Below are 24,257 nucleotides of genomic sequence, written 5' to 3'. Positions count from 1 at the left end.
GAACCAAACTAGTCAGGGCTAAGGTAACTTTTTTTTATATAACAATTTTTCCAACCACCTTCTGTAGACAGCTATCACTATATTCCCTTTCCCAGTCATTTTAGAGGTAAAATTAATTTTTGTCTCTTGTCTACCTTACCCTTTTTTTCTGTGCTGTTTTACATTTTCTTTTTTTTCTAAATTATAATTACCCTTGATACACATGGACAAATTTCATACGGGTTTGAACGCCTTGCTTTCCTGCCATTTTTAAAGCTAGTTTCCACATTGGTGTCCAGTGGAAATAGATAGCATGGGCTTTGGAGTCAGACATATGTGGGTTTGAATCCTGGTTCCACAGTTACTTTCTCTATATGATTTGAGTAAGTTATTTAACCTTATCAAGACTCATAACTTTGTAAAATGCATATAATTACCTCAGAGGGTTTTCTTGAGAACTTTGTAAAAGAAAGTTTCTCCTATGTTCAGCACATACTACATGCATAGAAGTATTAGAGTTAATCTTTTCTCTCCCTCATATCCACAGTTGTAAATGAGCCCTTTATCTCAATTTTGCAGTGTACAGTCTTTTAAAACCTTCTATTAAAGGCAGATTAGCAAATTTCTGGAGCACCTACAGCCCTATAGCATAATGCTTCATTGTAAACCCGACCAATTTGATATTCAAAGTCTTTGGAACTTTGCTTGAATTGCAGCTTTTACCTCATTGTCCATAGGTTTTTCTTGTTCTTTGTTTGTTTTTCTTTTCTCCTGTCCAAAATAATATGACCAATTTTCTGAAGTTCTTACTTTTTGCTCTTGCTGTAGAACCGTTTTAAATCATAAAGAACTTATTTTAGTTATCCTTAACTTAGCCAGAATCATGAACTGAATTGAACATTCCTGTTTTAAAAGATATTTTGTATTTCTAACTCTCTCCCCCTCTTCCTTCTTTTCTTTCTAAAAATTAATAAAGAAAAAAACTTTTTTTAAAAAAAAGCCTGGCTGGTGTGGCTCAGTGTTTGAGCATCAACCCATGCACCAAGGGGTTGCCAATTCTATTCCTGGTCAGGGCACATGCCCAGGTTGTGGGCCCGATCCCCAGAGGGGGGCGTGCAGGAAGCCAACAGTTGATGATCTCTCTCATGGATGTTTCTAACTCTCCCTCTTCCTTCCTCTCTATAAATTAATAAAGAAAAAAAAAATTTTTTTTAAGATATTTTAAAATTGATTGGAGAGAGGAAGGGAGAGGCAGAGAGAAACATCCATGAGAAAGCCATCTATCGGCTGCCTCCTGCACGCCCCATACTGGGGATTGAGCCCACAACCCCTTCATGTGCCTTCACTGGGAATCGAACTGGCGACCGTCTCTGGGTTACATGAATGACGCTCAACCTACTAAGACACAGAGGCCAGGGTGAATTGAGCATTCTTTTTTTCTTTATTGAGAGAGGAAGAGGGAGGGGGAGAGAGAGAGAGAAACATCAGTGAGAACATCAATTGGCTGCCTCCTGCATGTCCCCCACTGGGGATCGGGCCCACAACCTGGGCATGTGCCCTGACTGGTAATCGAATTGGTGACCTCTTGATGAATGGGTCGACACTCAGCCAATGAGCCACACTGGCCAGGTGAATTGAACTTTTTTTTTTCTCTTTTAGCCTCACTCAAGGACATTTTTGCATTTATCTTCAGATAGAGCGGGAGAGAGAGACAGGGAGGAAGAGAGAGAAACATCGACATGAAACAGACACATCGAGTGGTTGCCACCCACCCGACCCCAACCGGGGCTGGGGTACGTGCGCTTAGCGGGAACCGAACCCGGGACTCTTTGGTTCGTAGGCCGACGTTCTAATCGTTGAGCCAAACTGGCCAGGGCGAATTGAATGTTCTTATTACCAGCTACTTACAAAGTTATGGGATTGTGGGGTGTTGCTGAAAAAGTCTATTAATTGGGCATATGAAATTGCCTTTGTTCTGACCCTGGTTATAGGGTAGTAGACTCTCATATACCAGCATTTTTAACTTCAGAATGTATGTGGTTGATGATGTAACACTGTGATAATTTTTCCTGGTCCATGACTTTCTAGTTCATCTGTCCAGAGAGAGTCCGAGGGAGTCAGAGGGATAGGTTTGGGTATTAGAACATTATCAAAACAGCTTGTCATATGCCAAACTTTCAGACCTGTTCTATAATCAGGGTTCAGGCCCTTTATAGTGTTTCTTCCTTGCCTCCCTACTCTTTCTCCTTTTCATAATTGTATCTGTCAAGGGGAGCAAGGCCAGTTCTTGACAGATCTATCTTGCAAGAGTTGTTAAATCAGAAATGGGCATCTCTCTTAAGTTTTAAAACTTTTAACTCAGTTTCTGCAGTAAGTGAGTAGTGACATGGGGAAAAAATAAGAGTTGGAGGAACTACTATAGATTGAATGTTAAGGAATCAACCAAATGTAATGTGAAGACTATAGATTCTGATTTGAACAAATAAGCAGTTAGCAGCATTTAATTAGGGGTAGGGGCCCCACCAATATGGCTTAGTGGATTGAGCATCGTCCCATGGACTGAGAGGTCCTGGTTCCATTCCCAGTCAGGGCACATGCCCAAGTTGCAGGCTTGATCCCCAGTAGGGGTCGTGTGGGAGGCAGCAAATCAGTCTTTCTCTCTCACATTGACATTTTTCTCTCTCTCTCTAAAAAATCAATAAAATCGTATTTTTAAAGTTATAATTAGGGAGTGGGTATTAGATGATAAAATCATTGATTTTTGCTAGGTGTGGTAATGATACTATGGTTATGTAAGAATATGTTTACACATTTTAGAAAGGCATACAAAATAGGGGTGAAATGATAACTGATTTTCTTCAGCAAAGAATAGGAAAATAAAGATAAAGAAATATGGCAAAGTCTTGATAATTATTGAATCATGGTGCTGGGTATATGAATTACACTGTCCTATTTTACTTGTTTATATTTTCCTTGTAATAATTACTTTTTAAACAGTAATCTATTATTTATTTGCCTTATCTTACTAAAGGAGAAAGGGCTTAACGAAAGAGACTACAAATTATCCCTACTTTATTATACATTTAACTGAACACACACATTAGTCCTACACAGAATCAGTATTACATTTCTATTTCTTTTTTCAGTGGTCGACTCCTGCTTTTATCTAGACAAATCGTTCTCTCCACCATTGTGATAATTGCAAACAAATTTAAGAAGTCTTTTATGTAATTCTAGGCTTGTCAACTTCTTTCAACAGGAATTCTTTCCTTTCATTCATTTGACAGCCTATTCTTCCTGCTCCCCCAACTCTTTTCCCATAGTTCTTTGTATATACTATGTTCTGTATGTGATCCTTTCTTTTTGAGTTAGAAATACAAGATTTTTCTCAGTTCTCTGATGATTTGGTACTGTTTTTTTATAAAGGACTTTTATGGGGTTATATACAGGGGTTGGCAAAAGTAAGTTTACAGTTGTTTGTATGGAAAATAATACAATAAATAATAAAACAATAAATTCTGTTTCACTTACAACTTTAAACTTACTTTTGCTCACCTCTGTATTTTTGTGACTTACTGATTTGTATTTAAGAAAGAAAAAAAGTGGTCATTTGGGAGTGAAGATTGTATATTTGTTATATTTGAAGTTCAAATACTTTCAAATGTTAAATATTTTTTGCAAAGATTTTTTTTTTCTTCCTCCAACAGAGTGTATTGTCATTTATCCATGATGTTGTAACATTTCTCTAAGATGTGAACTCTCTCTAAGAGTGTGTTAGGTTGCACATGGCCAGGAAAGGCATATCAAAACTCATAAGCTTGCTCTCAAGTTGTTTGTTTAAGTTCAGTATTTTACCTTTGTTATTGTTGTTCTTTTTAGAATCAAGATTTGTTTGCTACATCACAAAATAAAGAATTTGATCCCCTTGGTCCCCTGCCACCTGGATGGGGTAAGTTTCATAAATTTTTTCATTGAATTTGGTTATTTTACAAATCAGATATTTATGGGTGATATCTTTTGCTTGAATGAATATCTTGAGAATATTTTGGGGTGTGTTGGTTCAATTTAGAGTGCCAAATAGGCATTACATTTCCCCAAAGTTCTAAGTTGACCTTTTATTACAGTAAACTTTTATTGGAATGGAGAATTATTTTATTATTCTAAAGCTTAAAAATGTTTTGTTTAGCGATAAAAAGAATGGATTATTGATACATACAGCAATCTGATAGACCTCAAGGACATTATGCTTAGTGAAAACAGTCAATCTCAAAAGATTATATACTGTATGATTCAATTTATATAACATTCTCAAAAATGCCAAAACTGTAGAGATTGAAAAGAGATTATTAGGTATCAGGAGACAGAACCAATGGTAGCTGGACGCAAATACAGGAGGTAACATAAGTGGTTCTTATGTGGTGGTGGAAGAGTTCTATATTTTGACCATGGTGATGATTACACAAATTTATACATGGGATAAAAGTGCATAAAAGTACACATTCACATAAATGAATTCAGCTTTAAAAATTGGTGAAAATGGAATAAAACCTGTAGTTAACAGTAATTTACCCGTGTCAATTTCTTGATTTTGATATTGTACTATAGTAATGTAAGCTGTTACCATTGGGGGAAACTGGTTGAAGGATACAAGAGATTCCTTGAATGACTTTTGCCACATCTTGTGAATAATAATTATTTCAAAATAAAAAACTTAAAAATATTTTAATCACATTGGTGCTTCCAAAACACAGTTCAGAGTGTGGTTGGGTTGATGTTACCTGAAAGAACAGTGGAAAGGGCACGTATAAGGATGGTGACCTACACCATGGAACATATGATCATGCTTTGTTATTGAGTATATTTAGTAACTTTGTTAACACACCAGATTCTTTTTTGGGGGTTTTTTAAAAATATGTTTCTATTGATTTTTTTTAGAGAGAGAGAGAAACATCGATGTGAGAGATAAACATTGATCAGCTGTCTCCTGCACGCCCTTACTGGGGATTGATCCTGAAGCCTGGGCATGTGCCCACACTGGGAATTGAACTGGGACCTCCCAGTCCCTGGGACAGTGCTTAATACACTGAGCCACACTGGCTGGGTCAGATTCTGTTTTATAATGTTATATGTCATTGCACTTTAGCAAGTTTCCAGAATATACTATATGGCAGTATAGAAACAGTTCTTCATGTAAGCCAAAGAGAATATAGAAAGCGGAATACAGCAAAGTAAAGCCCATTATGGAAACAGAGCTGTAGATATTTCATAATTCAGAAATTTGGGGCAAATTCAGAAAGTGATAATGTCTAAAGAGTCTTGTTGGGAAGCATTAGTTCATAAGAGAGATTGCTTTAACATTACTTTACTGAGGAATGTAGGGAAAAAAGTTGATGTGTCAACATCACATGAATCTGGGCAATAAACGATACTGGCTGTAGAAGTCTACCTTTGAGAAACCCCTGTTGCTCTTGAGAAGTTTTTTTATTCTTAATACTTCTGTGAGTCAAAAAATATAATAGATCATACTTATAACAATTATTGTTACCAGCTTGAAACAAAAGGAAGGCATGAAAAAGTTGTAAATTTCTGTCTTCACCAAAGCCGGGCAGTTTGGTAAGGAGTCTTTTGGCTCTGTTGGAGCCTCAGAGTGAACACTGTATGGTTGATATGAAGTTACTTTAGAAGAGGGGATGTTGCCCTAATGAGGCATATTGATCCAGACCTGTCATATTGCATTCCCAGACATGGATGGATTTCTCAGCTTTATTTCTTGAGTTGTCTATGTTGTCTTATAAAGGAGAAACTGATGCACTGGAGGAATATATGTGAAGATCATGTATTTATGCTTTTAATTCTATTGCAGAAAAACCATGATCCAATGGCTTCTGTCAGAAACATAGGCCATTTGACTCCTTCAGAGCAGCTGTAAGAAAAATTGCCTCTTGCTCATAGAAGCATGAATTGCAGGCATTGTTGCCTTGATTCAAAAAGCTTTTCCTGCAACCCAGTCCTTGCCTCCTGTATTTATCAGTATCCTTATCATCAGGATTTTTCTCATCGTCCTAAAATACTTCCTCTAAACACCTAGTCTCAACATGTCTGGGTTATAAGAATGTTACCTTGCTTATTTTACATACATTCTGCTTATTCTAGGCGTCACACTCCTGAAGTTGAAGTGTACTGCCCTTCCTAAATGAGTTCATGATCATCCTATTACGCAGATTGAGCACTGCTTGTGACTGTCTGCCTTTGGTGCATATACTTTATTTGTGGAACCAGTGATAGCACTGGTACTATAACAGATGAATCCACCTGACATACCTGATTTGTTGATGGCAGCCATTCCGGCATTTGTGAGGTGATACCTCATCGTTGTTTTAATTTGCATCTCTCTGATGATTAATGACGTTGAGCATTTCTTCATATTTCTCTTGGCCATTTGTATCTCCTTTCTGAAGAGGTGTCTGTTTAGGACCTCTGCCCATTTCTTAATTGGGTTTTTTGTCTTCCTTTTTTTGAGTTGTATGAGTACTCTATATATTTTGGAGATTAACCCCTAAAGTAGGAGGGATCATAATACCAGCTATCAGTTTACACTGCAAAGCCATTGTAATAAAAACAGCCTGGTACTGGCCCAAGAACAGATATATAGATCAGTGGAACAAGACAGAGAACCCAGAAATTGACCCAAGACATTATGCTCAATATTGGACAAAGGTGGCAAGACCATATAGTGGTGTAAAGACAGCCTATTTAATAAATGGTGTTGGGAAAATTGGACAGCTACATGCAAAAAAAAAAATGAAATTATACCACCAACTTACACCATATTCAAGAATAAACTCAAAATGGGTAAGAGACTTAAATGTGACTTGTGAATCCAAAGAAATCCTAGAAGAAAATGTGGGCAACAAAATTTCAGACATCACACGCAGCAGAATTTTCACTGATACAACACCTAAGGCAAGAGAAACAAAGGAAAAATGAACACATAGAACTATATCAGACTAAAAAGCTTCTGCACAGCAAAAGAAGCAAGCATCAAAATGGAAAGGGAACCTACTATATGGGAGAGTATAATTGCCAACGATACATCAGATAAGGCATTAATCTTCTCATCCTTTTAGTCTTTTATATGCCAGACCAGACATTATTTTCTTGAAGTGAAGAATTTTTTAACACAAGCAAACTCTAGAGGCTGGATAACAAAGAATATTTTTTGTTCAAAAATGTAGTCTAATAGGCCTTTGTACTCTTCAAGTATTTCATTTTCAAAGTTGCTATGAAAGAATACATTGAAGAAGAAGAAGCTTCTGCTTTTTACTGTTTTATTCATCAAGTCAGGAAATGCTTGATGTGCTGTATAAGTTTGTAATTTCATATTATCATGTGATTTTTCAAAAAAGTAAAAAAATTAGTCCTATAGCCATAGTTCTTTCTTTCACTGAGCAGATGAGCCTTCAATTAGCAAGTTACATCCACCTCTTCCAAGAAATGCTGATATCAGCAGTATATACTTAAAACAGAATAGAAAATAAGTTTCCTATTAACTTTATCTTCATGTTAGCTTTTGAGGAGAAAATTCTTGGCCCTGAAATCTGAACTTTCATGGTAGATAAAAGATGAATATATGCTTAGCTATGCACTTAAGGTCTTATTTTTATTTATTTAATTAATTTAAAAAATTATTTTTTTTATCCTCACCTGAGGACATTTTTCCATTTTTTGTTCAGATACAGTGGGAGGGAGAGAGAGGGAGAGAGAGAGAGAGAGAAACATTGATGTGAAAGGGACACATCAAGTGGCTGCCACCTGCACGACCAACCAGGGCCAGGGACAAACTGCAACTGAGGTACATGCTCTTAGCAGGAACCAAACCCTGGTCTCTGGACTGCAGGCCAATGCTTCAACCTCTGAGTCAAACCAGCCAGGGCAAGGTGTTATTTTTAGATGATAAAAATTACTCTACAAAGTTCTTAGGAATCAAGAAATTTATAGATTCTGCAAATATAGTTTTAAAATTTTTTTTTTAATCCTCATCTGAGGACATTTTTCCATTTTTTGTACAGATAGAATGGGAGGGAGAGAGAGGAAGAGAGAGAGCGAGAGAAACATCGACGTGAAAGGGACACATCGAGTGGCTGCCACCCGCACAACCAACCAGGGCCGGGGACAAACTGCAACCGAGGTACGTGCCCTTAGCGGGAACGGAACCCGGGTCTCTCCGGACCGCAGACCGACGCTCTAACCGCTGAGCCAAACCGGCCAGGGCGCAAATATAGTTTTAAATATTAAGTTTAATGTGGCTGCCAAGAACATGAACTTATTTTGTTATCATATAGCCAACTATAGCACTGTGGGTGCTTCTTTTTGCCTGAGAATCAACCTTAAAGTTAGTTGCATGTTTCCACACTCAAGATGCCATGATCAGCGAAGCCAGTGTTAATATTCAGTGTCATAAGATGCAGAGTCCTATTCTTCTATAAATGATGCACACCTAGAATTCTATTTCCATTTTAGTCTCAACTGATAGAAAGAAAGTAGCTGATATGTTAGGAGTGTGTTCATGATATTCACAAATATGACACCCCCCCATCACTGCTACATGAAATTATGGAAGTTGTGTTGGAGATATAATTAAAAGTTATCAAATACTCTCCCAACTGATGTGGCTCAGTGCTTGAGCGTCGACCCATGCACCAAAAGGTCGCCAGTTTATTTCCCAGTCAGAGCACATACCCAGGTTGTGGGCTCAATCCCCAGTGGGGTGCATGCAAGAGTTGGCCAGTCGATGTTTTCCATCATCGATGTTTCCCTTCTTCTCCCTTCCTCTCTCTCTAAAATCAATAAAGGGCAAAAAAAAAAAAAAAGTTAAATAGTAACTTGACAAGGCTATATAATTTGTCCTAAGACTCATCCTGCAGTTTCTTACTTAGAGAAAGATTCATCCCTGGCCGGTTTGGCTCAGTGGTTAGAGAGGCAGCCAGCGGACCAGTGAGTCCTGGGTTCGGTTTCTGCTCAGGGCATGTACCTCGGTTGCAGTTTGTCCCCAGCGCTGGTTGGGGTCATGTGGGTGGCAGCCACTCGGTGTGTATCTCTCACATCGATGTTTTTCTCTCTTTCTCCCTCTCTCTCTCCCCCCCGCTCTATCTGAAGATAAATGCAAAAGTGTCCTCAGGTGAGGATAAAAAAATAATAATAATAATAAAAAAGAGAGAGACTTCCGGTCAAGATGGCGGCATAGGTAAATGCGGTAGCATGTCCCACAACCACATCAAAGTTACAACTAAACTACAGAACAACCATCATTCAAAACCGCCTGAAATCAAGCTGAATGGAAGTCCTACAACTACGGAATTAAAGAAGATGCTACATCAAGACTGGTAGGAGGGGTGGAGGCGAACGGGCTGGTCCCACACCCATGTGTGGTGGATAAAAATCAAGAGGCTACCTTGGCTGGGAAGGTCCTCCCTGAGGACTGAGGGGTCCCTGTCCCACACCAGGTACCCCGCTAAGGGTTTCAGTGCTAGGAAGAGAAGTCCCGATAACTTCTGGCTGGAAAAACCAGTGGGAACTGAGGCTCAGGCTCAGGGAGGCTGAGGTGGCCGGAGCCCCAGGCAGCTCCTCTGAAAGGACCCGCACACGGACTTATCAGTTTCAATCCCTCTAAGCTTGAAGGGGAGGCAGCTCAAGGGGCGCCAGAGACATACAGGGAAGAACTGAGCTGTTTGGCATTGGAGAGGGGGCTTTCTCCGGGACAAACGTGCAATCAGAGGCCTTTGTTCCTTTGGTGAACCCTTCCCTGGGGGTGCAGACAGCTGCCATATCTGGGACTCCCGGAACCTGGTTCACACTGGTTGCTCTACTCTGGTGATTCCCCAAGGCCCCGTTCCACCCAACTTTCAGGCCCATCTAAGCTGTTGCCAGTTGCTAAACCATAGGATTGGCCTATCTTGGATCCATCTTCAGGTTTTCCTAAATTCTTTCAAACGAGCAGCATCTGGTCTCAGCTAGCCCCATACCTCTCCTTAAGTAATACATAGAAACAAACACAGGGAGGCATCCAAAATGAGGAGACAAAGAAACAGGTCCCAAATGAAAGAACAGAACTAAATGCCAGGAAAAGAATAAGTGAAATGGAGATAAACAACCTAACAGATGCTGAGTTCAAAATACTGCTTATGAGGATGCTCAGTGAACTTAGTGAGAACCTCAGTGAACTTAGTGAGGGCCTCAAGAGCATAAGAAAGGATTAGTCAGAAATGAAGGAAGCACTTACTGAAATAAAGAATAATTTACACATATTCAGTAGTAGAGTAGGTAAAGCCAAGAAGCAAACCATCGATTTGGGATATAAGGAAGCAAAAAACACCCAATCAGAACAGCAAAAAGAAAAAAGAATCCAAAAAATGAGGATAGTGTAAGGAGCCTCTGGGACAACTTCAAGCATGCCAACATTCACATCTTGGGGGTGCCAGAAGGAGAAGAGAGAGAACAAGAAATCGAAAACCTATTTGAAACAAAAATGGCAGAAAAATTCCCTAACTTGGTGAAGGAAACAGACATACAAGTCCAGGAAGCACAGAGAGTCCCAAACAAGATGAACCCCAAGAGGTCCACACCAAGACATATCATCAAAATGCAAAAGGTTCAAGACAAAGAGAGAATCTTAAAAGCAACAAAAGAAAAGCAGTTAGTTACCTAAAGGGAGTCCCCATAAGACTGTCAACTGATTTCTCAAAAGAAACTTTGCAGGTCAGAAGGGAGTGGCAAGAAATATTCAGAGTGATGAAAAGCAAGAACCTACAACCAAGATTACTCTCCTGCAAAGCTGTCATTTAGAATCGATGGCCATATAAAGAGTTTCCCAGACAAGAAAAAGTTAAAGGAGTTCATCACTGCCAAACCATTATTATATGAAATGTTGAAGGGTCTTGTTGAAGATAAAGGTAAAATATGTAAACAAACAAAATGGCAATGAATACATATCTATCGACAACTGAATATATAAACAAAATGAATGGGCAGAACAGAAACATTCTTATAGATACAGAAAACATTTTGTTGGTTGCCAGATGGGAGGGGCGTGGGTGAAAAAGGTAAAGGGTTTAAAAAGTACAGATTGCTTGCTAGATTGACAAACCTCAAATGGAAGGGGGTTGGGGGGTAAGAAGAAATAAACCGAAGAACTTATATGCATAACCAATGGACACAGACAACTGTGGGAAAAGGCATGAGGGGAGCGGGAGTAGGGAGGAGGGGGTCAATAGAGGAAATATGAGGAACATCTGTAATACATTCAACAATAAAGATTAAAAAATAAATGAAAGAGATCCCTGGCTGGTTTGGCTCAGCAGGTTGGCCTGCGGTCCAGAGAGACCTGGGTTCGGTTCCCGCCAAGGGTGCTTACTTTGGTTACAGTTTGTCCCCAGCCCTGGTTGGTCGTGCGGGTGGCAGCCGCTCGATGTGTACCTTTCACGGCAATGGTTCTCTCTCTCTTCCTCTCTCTCCCTCCCATTCTATCTGAACAAAAAATAGAAAAATGTCCTCCGGTGAGGATAAAATATAAATTAAAAAAAAAAGAGAGAGAGAGAGAGAAATTTAAAGCCTCTAAATAAATGTTATTTTAAAAATAGGTACAATTTTTCAAATCAAAAGAAATAAAAATTGGTTTTATTAGCATGGAATTAAGTTTAAAATTTTGTTTGAAAATAGCTAATTTTTAGAAACTGCTTTTTTAAAAGTTGGAATGTGTTCTATACTCTGTAGTACCTTAATGATTTATTTTGAGACTCTGTGGCCAATATTTAAAAAATTCATATACAGGAAGAGACCTAAATTGTGAAGGATTAATTGGTAATGAAGCAGAGACGTCAGTAGCTCAGAACAATATTAACATTAAAGTTTCAAAACTATTTGGTCACGCCCTGGCCGGTTTGGCTCAGTGGTAGAGTGTCAGCCCGCGGATCAATGAGTCCTGGGTTCAGTTCCAGCCAAGGGCATGTACCTAGGTTGCAGTTTGTTGCCAGCCCTGGTTGGGGTTGTGTGGGAGGCATCCAGTCGATGTGTTCCTATCACGTCGTCGTTTTTCTCTCCCTCCCTTTCTCTCTACCTAAAGATAAATAGAAAAATGTCCTCGGCGCCTTGGCTGGTTTGGCTCAGCTGTTAGAGCATCAACCTACAGTCCAGGGAGACCCTGGTTTGGTTCCCCCTAAGGCACATGTACCTCAGTTGCAGTTAGTGCCCGGCCCTGGATGAGTCGTGCGAGTGGCAACCACTCGATATGTTCGTTTCATGTCAATGTTTCTCTCTCTCTCTCTCCCCCTCCCACTCTATTTGAATAAAAAATTGGAAAGATATCCTCTGGTAAGGATTAAAAAAAGAAAAGAAAAGAAAAATATCCTTGGGTGAGGATAAAAAACACACAAAAAAAACTATTTGGTTATGAAAGGAGGAAATAACAATCACATATCTTCTTAACCTTGGTGAGAAAGCTCAGGGAAGCACGGAAAATTTTATAGAAAGGGAATAAGAAACAAATCCTAAAGCATGAGGCACAGGGAGGAGGACAAGCAGCTGCTTCAGATGCAGTAAATTAAAGAACTGAACCCTGCTGCCCAACCCTTATGTATAAACTTACCGTAGATATTTAGGATTTGTGAGCTGGTTATATTAAGGAATAGGACATAGTCTGAATCAATGTTTTCCCTAGTTGAATAATGCCAAGCATGTAACAGACAAGTTTTATTATCCCCATTATATTTTAAGAAATAAGGTGGTGTGGTATGAAACAAATCCCTAAATGAAGACCTGAGTTTCCGCCCTGGCCGGTTTGGCTCAGCGGTTAGAGCGTTGGCCTGCGGTCTGGAGAGACCCGGGTTCGGTTCCCGCTAAGGGCACGTACCTTGGTTGCAGTTTGTCCCCGGCCCTGGTTGGGTTGTGTGGGTGGCGACCACTCGATGTGTCCCTTTCACATCGATGTTTCTCTCTCTCTCTCTCTCTCCCCCCCCCCACTCTATCTGAACAAAATATCGAAAAATGTCCTCAGGTGAGGATAAAAAAAAAAAAAAGACCTGAATTTCCATTCTGTCACTGCCACTTAATTCTGAGATTTTGGACAAATCACTTAACCTGCCTGAATTTCTTGCAGGGGAAACTAAAATCACTTACCCCATGGGACTGTTAAGGATAAATGAAGTCATCTATGAGAAGTTAAAATGGTTGATTAATTGTGCTGCTATTAGTTAGATTGAGCAGGAAGGTTCTGTGAGCAGGACAATATGAATTAAATCTATTTTGCTTCTAGGAAGAAATCATAGTTTTACAACTTCAGTAAGTATGTGAGTTTAATAGTGAAATAATAAATTAAACCTTTTAAAGTTGTGATTTAAAAACTACAAAATCAACTGTACAATGAGAAATGACCTCATTTTATTAATTAGTTTGAGGACAAAGATTATGCCAATTCTAATGCTTTTTGTGTTTTTGTGTGCTTGTTTTTAAGAGAAGAGAACGGATGGCAATGGTAGAGTATATTTTGTCAACCACAACACTCGTATTACACAGTGGGAAGATCCCAGAAGTCAAGGGTAAGAACTTTTGGTTACTAGTTTATAGATAACCTCTTAAAGATTGTACTGTTTCTGATTCAGTTATGAAAAAGATCAGGTACATATTCTTTCACGATAGGCCTTAAGCATTAATCTCTCACAAACCTTATAAAAAGAAAAAAATATACTATTTCATATAATGTATGTGAGTTTCTTGAGAGTATGGAGGGAAAAAACTCACTAGTTTATCCCAATACACTTAAATACTTAATAATACCTACTTATTATTAATAAGGCCAGATAAGTAATTCTGAAGCAGGGTTTGCAGCCTGGGATCCGCTGGATAAAATTCAGGGAGTATGTGACTTAGGGAGAAAACATTAAACATTCTGTTTAATTAACCTTTACCTGAAATTGAGTGTTTCCTTCCATTGTGATTGTAGGCTACAACAATAATATGTTTAACAATGCCTAGGACTTTGCCACCAGTAGAGATCACAGGTTTTTAATATCATTCTGTAGTTGTTGCAGATATGTCAAAATATTGTTTGCATACATCATTACAAGAACTAGCTAGTTAATACATTAATAGAGTCACACTGTTGTTGTTTGTTTTTTAATGTTTTGATAATTACATATAATTGCTTTTCTTTGTAACATTATGTGATGGTATGTGTATTTATTTGCTAGGGCTGCCTTAATAAAGTATCTGTGGCTTAAACAACAGACATTTGTTTCTTAGTTAAGGAGGCTACAAGATCAAGGTGTTGGGAGGGGTCTGCTTCTTCTGAAGGCAGTAGGGAAGGACCTGTTCCAGGCCTCCCTCCTAGCTTCTGGTGGTTCCTTGGATTGTGGCAGCATAACTCTAATCTTGAAATGGCACTCATTCTGTGTGTGTGTCTCTGTTCAAACTTTCCTTTTTTATAAGGATACCAGTCATAATGGATTAGTGGCCCACCATTTTCATCTTAATTAATTACATCTGCACTGACCCCTGTTTTCAAATGAGGTCACATTCTGAGGTATTGGGGGGTTAGGACATTGACATGAATTTGCAGGGGGTACACAATTCAGCCCATAACAGTATGAAATACCATGCATTTATTAGACTGCCAGAGGGATTCCATTCTGCAAGAAATTTGGCAAGGTATAGTCAGAGCAGTCTCTGCACAGTTGCCCTCACTTCAGACATTAGCCATAAGCTGGGACCAACTGGCTACAAATTTGGGAGTCCCCACAACCTCTTTCAGGTTTGGTAACTCACTAGAGAGACTAGAACTCACTGAAGCCTCTTGTACTCCGTCATGTTTATTACAGGGAAAGGATACAAATTAGACCCAACAGAAGATAGAGATGAAAAGGGCAGAGTCTGAGAGGGTTCCAAACACCCAGAATTAATGTGGAACAGTATGTGTGGAGTGGTGCCAACCATGGAATCTCACCTGAGTCTCTGGTATTCAGAGTTTTTATTAAGGCTCCATCATGTACTGCCTGTATGGTTAACCTTTAGTTTCCAGCCCTTCCCCAGAGTTTGGGCTAATACTTTTAGTTTTCAGTTATACCAGAGGTCAGAACTGATATGGAATATCCCAATGTCTCCATTATAAAACACATTGTTGACTGTCTGGTGTTCAAAGCCTCCAAGCAAACAGAAACTTCTGACAAGCAGGACATACCAGAGGCTTAAAGATTACCTCCCAGTAGCTGAGAGCAAAGGCCATACTCTGTTTAGGTGTGATTAATTCTTCACTTAACACATTCATGGCTGAAAGTTTTAAGAACTGCTGTTCTAAAGGCATGCTTTAAATTTAAAATCTATTTCTGGGTACTACCAAATCACAACATTAATTTATGGAGTTATGGTATTTAACGTAAATATTTTTAATTTGCCAAAAAGGAAGAATTAAGAATTCCAAAAGTAACATTTCTAATTCCTCTTTAAAATTTTATCTCTAAGGATAGAATAGACTATGTCACCTTACTCTAATTTGCTACCATTTTTTGTTCCCCATTGTTCCTTTAAGGTTTCAGAGCTAAAGTTAGAATCATTTTATTTATTTATTTATTTTTTCTTTATTGATTTTAGAGAGCAGGAGAGAGAGAGATAGAAACATCCATGAGAGAGAACATTGATTGGCTCTCTCCTGCATGCCCCCAACTGGGGATTGGGCCCCCAACCTGGGCCTGTGCTCTGACTAGGAATCGAACTGGTGACCTCTTGGTCCATGGGTTGACTGACACTCAGCCACTGAGCCACACTGGCTGGGCTAGTATCCTTTTTTTTTTAATCCTCACCCAAGGACATTTTTTTCCATTTTTTGTTCAGATAGAGTGGGAGGGAGAGAGAGAGGGAGAGATACATCGATGTGAAAAGGACACATCGAGTGGCTGCCACCTGCAGTTTTGGCCGGGGACAAACTGCAACCAAAGTAAGCGCCCTTAGCGGGAACCGAACCCAATCCCCAGGTCTCTCTGGACTGCAGGGGAACTGAACCCGGGTCTCTCTGGACTGCAGGCCAATGCTGTAACTGCTGAGCCAAATCGGCCAGGGCCCCCTTTTTTTAAAAAAAAATCCTCACCCAAGGATATTTTTCCATTGAAGTTTTTTTTTTCTTAGAGTGGGAGGAAGGGAGTGGGAAGAGAGAGAGAGAATTATCTGTGTGAGAGAGACACATCAATTGGCTGCCTCTCACATGATCCCAGTGGGGCCAGAGTTGAACCAGCAACCAAAATACATGCCCTTGACTGAGAATCGAACCCGAGACTCTGGTCTGTGGGCTGACACCCTAACCACTGAGCCAAATCAGCCAGGGCCAGAATCATATTTTAATATATAATACAAATGATCCTGTTTCATTCAATTTGTTTTGTTTTTAAGACAACAACTTGTTACTGAGTCTGCCTTGAAAATATAATTAATGAGAAGTGTTATCTTTTTAAAAATTTTGGTAGTCTGTTTTATCTGACATTGTACCCAGTACTGTGAATACAGCTAAATGTTCTGAACCTCTTGATGTAATTTACAAAATACTGTTCTGTGCAGTGGTTCTCAGCCCTTTGTTCTAAAATACACTTGAGGAAAATGACATTCCTGTCTGCAACAGTGGCTCTGTAAAAACAGTGAGCTTAAATGCCTTCAGTTCCTCCCTTTCTTCCTTTCTGATATAAACTTGAACATCTCAATGTTCTGTCTCTTACCAAACCCACCAGATGAAAAAATTGAAGCTATGAAATAGAGAAAAAAGAACTGGCAAATATGAATAAAACTTGGAACACTTATTATACCTACATAGCTAAAAAGACAGGCTGCTATTATAGCAGAATACACAAATGCAAATTGCAAAAAAGGTATTCAGTAGTTTGCTACTCATTCTAGTGTAACATTTAAAAATATCTTGGGTTTGTGAATATGCAGTTTTGAATATTTATAGTAGTGCCTCAATTATTTTAATATATAGCAAATTAAAATCAAGTTATGTCACTTTTGCCTTATAATCTAGTTCCTTCTTTAAAACTCATGTGATGTTTTCAGGGAGGGAAGTTGTTACCAGACAACACAAGCTGAAATACTTGATAATTGCTGTGCTAGCAATATGAAGGAAGTACTTTCAGAGACCTGAAGATAATGATCAATATATAGTAGGAGAAATAATATTTTGAGGCTTATTATGTGCTAACTTTTTTACTTGTATTATCTAATTGATTCCTCATATAGTCTTACATAGACATTGTTATCTCCATTTTTATGGACAAAGAAACTAAGTTTAGAGAGATTAAGCAAAGTCTAAAGATAGGTATTAAGGAAATGGATGGGAATACATCATAAAGAACATTTGAGATGCCTTAAGAGGAATAATAGAGATTCTGTGTAAGAGGAAAGTCTTCACTTGGAGGTGTGACAGATCATGTTATGTTTAGGGAAATAGTGATATCATTATTAAACACTATGAAATCACAGAGGTCAGGGAAGGGATTTGAGGGCAGAATATAGAGGCAGAGTGGGTGAGAGGTGTAGTATAGATTTTTATTTTTTAATTTAAAGGCAGACTCCACATGCAGTACCTCAAAAGGATGTGTCTGGAGTCTTGGATGCTTGACCTTACATTCTCCTACAAATAGACCATGAGAGCTTGTTAGGAGGTTCTAGCAGGGGAGCACATTTACTTGTATGTCCTTGACCTGAGAACGGTCCTCTCCTCTATCAGAGAAGGTCTCACAGCTTCGGGAGGAACTCACATGGAGTGGTGAGGGAGGAAGGGGACATCCGCTAGCCAGTGAGATCAGCTGAATCAACCCTGAAGATCACTGGGGTAACAGAAGTTGCAGGTAGTTCGTCCTCACATCTAGTTTATATCCTATTGTTGGTATTGGTGAACGGTGATAACCCCTTTAGAAGAGAACTAATTTGATTAGATCTCTATCAGATCTCTATTTTAGTACTTTGTCAGCAATATGAAATAGACTAGTGTAAGACCAGAGTGAGACTAGAGGCAGGAAAAGTCAGTTAAGTGGCTGTTGTGAAAGTTTGAGAGAGATGAATAGCTCAGCCAGTGTGGCTCACTGGTTGAGCATCGACCCATGCACCAAGAGGTCAACAGTTCAATTCCCAGTCAGGGCACATGCCCAGGTTGTGGGCCAAACCCCCAGTGGGAGGCATGCAGGAGGTGGCCAGTCCATGTTCTTTCTCATCGATGTTTCTATCTCTCCCTCTCTCTCTAAAATCAATAAAGAAAAAAAAATAAAGAGAGATGAATAAAGCCAGAGTAAGGATGGTCCTAGGGATTGAAAATAGTGATTAACATGAAGACTTCTAAGGCAAATTAGGCAGAATTTAGTTACCATGAGATGTTTAGATGGGTTATGAGATAGGGAATACAAGTCAAGTAGGTAGGAGAAGATTGAGTGTTGGGTGATGGACCTGTTGACATGTTAACATGCTTGTAGGATAAAGAGGATATAGGTAAAGAGGATATAGTAAACAACTAGTTATACTGCCTGAATGGTTGTCTAGATTTCTACTCCATTTATGTGTGATTTTAGTTTCTATATTGGTCAAACAAGCAACTCTAACATTTTTTGTTTGTTTATATTTTTTCCTATGTTCTTTAGTCAATTAAATGAAAAGCCCTTACCTGAAGGCTGGGAAATGAGATTCACAGTGGATGGAATTCCATATTTTGTGGACCACAATAGAAGAACAACCACTTATATTGATCCCCGCACTGGAAAATCTGCCCTGTAAGTTTTCTAAACATTGTAGTTTAAAAGAAAAACTGATTTCAAGATTTTGATGTAAAAGATCTGAATTAGCAAGAAGTGCAGTTCTTACTATTTCTTCAGTTGGCCTGCCCGTAGGTCTCTGTCCACTAAATATTTTCTGTTTCCATTACTCTCTTGACATTTTCTCCTATAGATTTTTTATATTTGTTATCGTCTGTGCATATAGCACTAAATGAGACTGTTTCGAAATTATCAGTACAGTACTGTCCACCAGTTAATCCCTAATTTCTGATGCTTGTTTTCTTCATTTCTGTTATTTTTTAACTTAAAAACTCCCTTAACGTTATTTTCCTTTTCTGTGTTTGAAAAGTAACTGTATGTTTTGTTTAGGATGTTTTTTAAAATTATTATTATTATTATGGTAAAACATACATAACAGTTTTTACCATTTTAAGTGTACACTTTAATGACATTAAATACATTCACATTATTGTGCAACCATCATCACCATTCATCTCCAGAACATTTTTATCATTCCATACTGAAACTCTATACCCATTAAACAATAACTTTCCAATGCTCCTCCCCCAGCCCCTGATAACTACTGTTCTACTTTCTGTCTTTATGAATTTGACTACTCACGTAAGTGGAATCATACAATATTTGTTCTCTGGTGCTTATTTCACTTAGCATCATGTCTCCAAGATTTATTTATGTTGTAGCTTATATCAATATTTCATTCCTTTTTAAGGCTGAATATTTCCATCTATGTATATACCACATTTTGTTTATACATTTATTCATATACATCTGGATTGTTTTCCACCTTTTGGCTATTGTGTATAATGCTACTATGAGTATGAATGTACAGATATCTGTTTGAATCCTTACTTGTGTATATACTCATAAGTGAAATTTCTGGATCAAATGCTAATTTTGTGTTTTTGTGAGTCGCTGTCATACTATTTTCCATGTAAGATACACCATTTTACATTCCCACCTGCAGTACACATAGGTTCTAGTTTTTCCAATCCACACCAACATTTGTTTTCTGTTTGTTTTTATAATGCTATCCTATGGATATAAAATAGTACCTCATTGTGGTTTTTATTTTTCTCTAGTGAGTTATGATGTTGAGCATCTTTTCATGACCATTTTTATATCTTGGGAAAAAAGTCTGTTTGAGTCCTTTGCCCATATTTTTTTCTTTACTAATTTTAGAGAGAGAGGAAATGAGAGGGAGAGAGAGATAGAAACATTGATGAGAGAGGACATCAATTAGCTGCCTCCTGCATGCCCCCCACTGGGGATCGGGCCCACAACCTGGGCATGTGTCCTGACTGGGAATTGAACCGGTGACCTCTTGGTGCATGGATCGACGCTCAACCGCTGAGCCACACCGGCCTGACCCTTTGCCCATTTTTGAATCGAGTTGCTTGTTTTTTATTGAGTTTTAGAAATAAATTTCTGTATATTCTAGATATATGTCACTTCCAAATATCTTATTTCATTCTGCATATTGCCTACAAGTTATATAGCTTTAGCAGTTACATTTATTAGGTCTTGGATCCATTTTTAGTTAATTTTTGCATTGGAGGTAAGGGTCCAATTTCATTCTTTTGCATGTGGATATCCAGTTATCTCAGCACCATTTATTGAAAAGACTGCACCCTTGTTGAAAATCATTTGGCCATATATGTGAGGGTTTATTTCTGGCATTCTGTTCTGTTGTCTATATATCTGTCTGTAGTCCAGTACTACACTGTTTTGATTACTATAGCTTTCCATTAAATTTTGAAGTTAGGAAATGTGAGTTTTTCAGGGTCCCTTGAGATTCCATATGAGTTTTAGGATAGATTTACCTCTTTCTGCACAAAAGTCATTGGACTTTTAATAAGGATTACACTGAATTTGTAGTTTGCTATGATTAGTATTGATATCTTAACAATGTTAAATCTTGTAATCCATTAACATAGGCTATGTTTACATTTGTTTGCCTTCTTTAATTTCTTTCAACAGTGTTTTATAGTTTTCAGTGTGCAAGTCTTTTCTATCCTTGGTTAAGTTACTTCCTAAATATTTTGTTGGTTTTGGTACTACTTGTAAATAGAATTGTTTTCTTAATTTCCTTTTCAGATTGTTAATTGTTTGTAGAAATGTAACTGGGTTTTGTGTGTCGTTTTGTGTCCTACTTTGCTGAATTTCCTTATTAGTTCTAACGGTTTTTTATTTAATTTGTAGGGTTTTCTGTTTTTAAGATCATATCTTAAAACAGATAATTTTTACTTTTTTTCCAATTTGGATGCCTTTTTTTTCTTTTTCTTTCCTAATTGCTCTGGCTAGAACTTCCAATACTGTGTTGAATAGAAGTGGTGAAAGCAGAACCTCTCAGTCCATGGGAAAATGCTCAATCCACTGAGACACACCGGCCGGGCAATTTTTTTCGTATATTGAACTATCTTTGCATTTAAAGATAAATCCCACTTTGTCATAAGGACTGAAATATTAATCTTTTTAATCTGCTGAATTGAGTGTGCTCATGTTTTGTTGAGAATTCTTGTATTATTGTTCATAAGAGATAGTGGTCTGTAGTTTTCTTTGCTTGTACTTTGTCTGACTTTGACATCAGGACAACCCTGGCCTCTCATTACTTTTTAATTTTATACTTTTTATGTATTAAAAACTTTCCTGTTTAGCCCAGCCAGTGTGGCTCAATGGATTGAGCTTTGTCCTGTGGAATGAGAGGTCCTAGTTCGATTCCCAGTCAGGGCACACACCTGGGCTGCAGGCTCGAACCCTAGTAGGGTGCGTGTAGGAGGCAGCCGATCGATGTATCTCTTTCACATCGATGTTTCTATTTCTTTCTCTCTCTCTAAAAAAATCAATAAAAATATTTTTAAAGAAAAAAACTTTCTTGGGGGTCAATGGGGGAAAAATGAGGAACATCTGTAATGCATTCAACAATAAAGATTTAAAAATAATAAAAAAAACTTTCTTGTTTAAAGCAGCACTAGGAAGTTAAGCCAATTAGGCATTAATAAAATTAGAAATTGTTTATATATGGAAATAAATTATAAACATATAATGTTGGATCATTCGTTTTAGTTAAAATTATGTTTGGGTACATATAACAGAAAATTTCAAAACAATAGTGGCTTATATAAGACAGAAGTATATTTCTCTGCATCACTTAAAAATGGTCCAGTAGGACTTACACAGCACACTACTGAATAATTCATGGCTCATAGAAGAAAACCACAAGAAACTAGAAAATATTTTGCAGTTAATGATAATAAAATACATGTTATAGTTTGTAGGATTTATCAAAAGTAGTCCACAGAGAATAATTTATTGCCTTAAAAGAATAGATTAGAATATAAAGATGTAAAGTCAGTGACCCCTGCTTCAAATATTTAATAAGTTGGATAAAGAGAAGTTAATTAAACCCAAAATAAGCACAAGAAAGGAAATAAGCATAATAGCAGAAATCAATGAAATGGAAATGAAATACCAGAGAAACAAAAGCTAGAGAAGTTGAATCTTTGAAAAAGATTAATAATATTGATAACCTCTAGTAATCCTGAGAGAGAAAACACAAATTACTGATATATTAGCAAGTGAAATAAGGACATCACTACATATCCTACAGACATGAAAAAATAAAAAGATAATGTTTTGAACAATTTTATGCCAATAAGTTTGACATTAAATAAATGCGCAAATTCGTTGAAAGACACAAGTCACCAAAATGGACATAAGAAAATGCAGTAAATCTGAATAACTGTATATGTGATAAAAAAAAAAATTGAATTTATAATTTTAAAATTTCCCATAAAGGAAATTTCTGGACCATTTAAATAGGTTCACTGGTAAATTTTATCAAAATCATATATAAGTAACAGATAATATCAGTCCTATTCAAGTTCTTTCATAAAATATAAAAGAAGAAGACTCTTCCCAAATCATTTTATATGGCTTCTATAACCCTGATACCAAAATCAGAAAAGAACATTATAAAAAAATTTTTGAGTAACATTTATATGAACAGAGGTGTAACAATCTTTAATAAAATAATGGCAAATTAAATTTAGCAAGATAGAAAAGGAATATTACACTATCATCATGTGGAGTTTATTCCAGGAATGCAAGATTGATTTTATATACAAAAATCAATCTGTGTAATTTACCACATTAATAGATTTAATGGAGAAAAATTATGATCATTTCATTTAAGCACTTAACATAATAATATAATGCCAATTTATGATAAATTCTCAGCTGCCTTGGAAACTTTCTTACCTGAAAAAGTGTTTATAAAAGACCTACAACCAACAACACACTTAATGATGAAATAACTCTTAAGATCAAGAGTAAGACAAGGATATCTACTGTCACTACTTCCATTCAACATTGTATTGGTAGTCCTATGAGATAAGAGAAAGAAATAGTGTGTGGGTGGGTGGGTGGGTGTGTGTGCGCGCGCGCAATAAGGGAGAAAAGTAAAACTTTTATCACTCAGATAATTATGTATATAGAAAATCTTAAGGAATCTAGAAAAAAAATCCTAAAACTAGTAAGCAAATTTAACAGTATTGCCTGATACAAAGTCAGTATATAGAATTAATTGTATTTCTACATTGATCATTTAGAAAATGAAATTAAAAGTATTTCAGGGGGAAAGTGAATGATCCAGTGGTATGGCTTTCAGGGCTAGCTTGGTAGCCCCATGGTGTCATCAGTGATCTAGGCTTCTTTCTTTCTGTTCTGCCATCCCAGGCAATGATCTCTATCCTAACAGTTACCTCATAGTTTGTGATAGCTTCTGAAACTTCAGCTGTCATAATTAAACTGCAGGCTGGAATAAGAACAAATTACAAAAAGAAAAAAATCATTTTCCAGCTCTCTCAGCTCTCCTTAAAAAAGAGCCTTCCTTGAAGTCCTATACATTTTTGCTTACAACTCATTAGTCATAGTTAAGTCTCATAGCCACACTGGGAAATACAGTCTTTCTCCTAGGTAGCAGTCTGCCTAGGTAAATATCAAGAGTCTGATTTAAGTACAAAGGAGAGAATGGATTTGGGGGATAGACAACATTTCAGATATAACCTACTTTATCTTGTCCTGTTAGATTTGGCTTTATATAAAAGAAAGCCCCACAACACTGGCTTTAAAAAGATGAAAATTTATTTCTGTCTTTTACTTAAAAATACTCCTGGAAAATAAAGCTTTTAAAAGGTATTGGTAGGAGTATGTTATACTAGGGTGCTTTTGTATTTGACTGCTGAGTACTGAGGGGGTGTGGTATTTTGCTTTTGTTCAATATTTTATCTTACAAGCAGCTATTATGTCATATTTCCATTCTTCCTCAGAGACAATGGACCCCAGATAGCCTATGTACGGGACTTTAAGGCAAAGTTTCAGTATTTCCGATTCTGGTGTCAGGTTAGTATGGGGACTATATTTCTATACTCCCTTTCTTTTGTTTATGTTGCTTATATTACACAGTCA

General features: G+C 37.5%; 1 protein-coding gene across 10 annotated transcripts in view; it reads left to right on the top strand.

Moving 5' to 3' along the window:
* Positions 1 to 24,257, top strand: part of ITCH (itchy E3 ubiquitin protein ligase) — a 125,066-nt gene that overhangs the window by 74,702 nt on the left and 26,107 nt on the right. For all 10 annotated transcript variants that reach the window (XM_036245842.1, XM_036245846.1, XM_036245839.1 and 7 more), the window contains 4 exons: positions 3,859 to 3,928; positions 13,484 to 13,568; positions 18,639 to 18,767; positions 24,119 to 24,191. In XM_036245842.1, coding sequence (XP_036101735.1) covers positions 3,859 to 3,928; positions 13,484 to 13,568; positions 18,639 to 18,767; positions 24,119 to 24,191 — 357 coding nt within the window. The remainder of the gene's footprint in view (positions 1 to 3,858; positions 3,929 to 13,483; positions 13,569 to 18,638; positions 18,768 to 24,118; positions 24,192 to 24,257) is intronic.

Source organism: Molossus molossus, unplaced genomic scaffold, assembly GCF_014108415.1.
Source record: "Molossus molossus isolate mMolMol1 unplaced genomic scaffold, mMolMol1.p scaffold_m16_p_6, whole genome shotgun sequence".
Classification (NCBI taxonomy): Eukaryota; Metazoa; Chordata; class Mammalia; order Chiroptera; family Molossidae; genus Molossus; species Molossus molossus.
The sequence above is the reverse complement of the archived record's forward strand: the minus strand, read 5'-3'. Positions and strand labels throughout refer to the sequence as shown.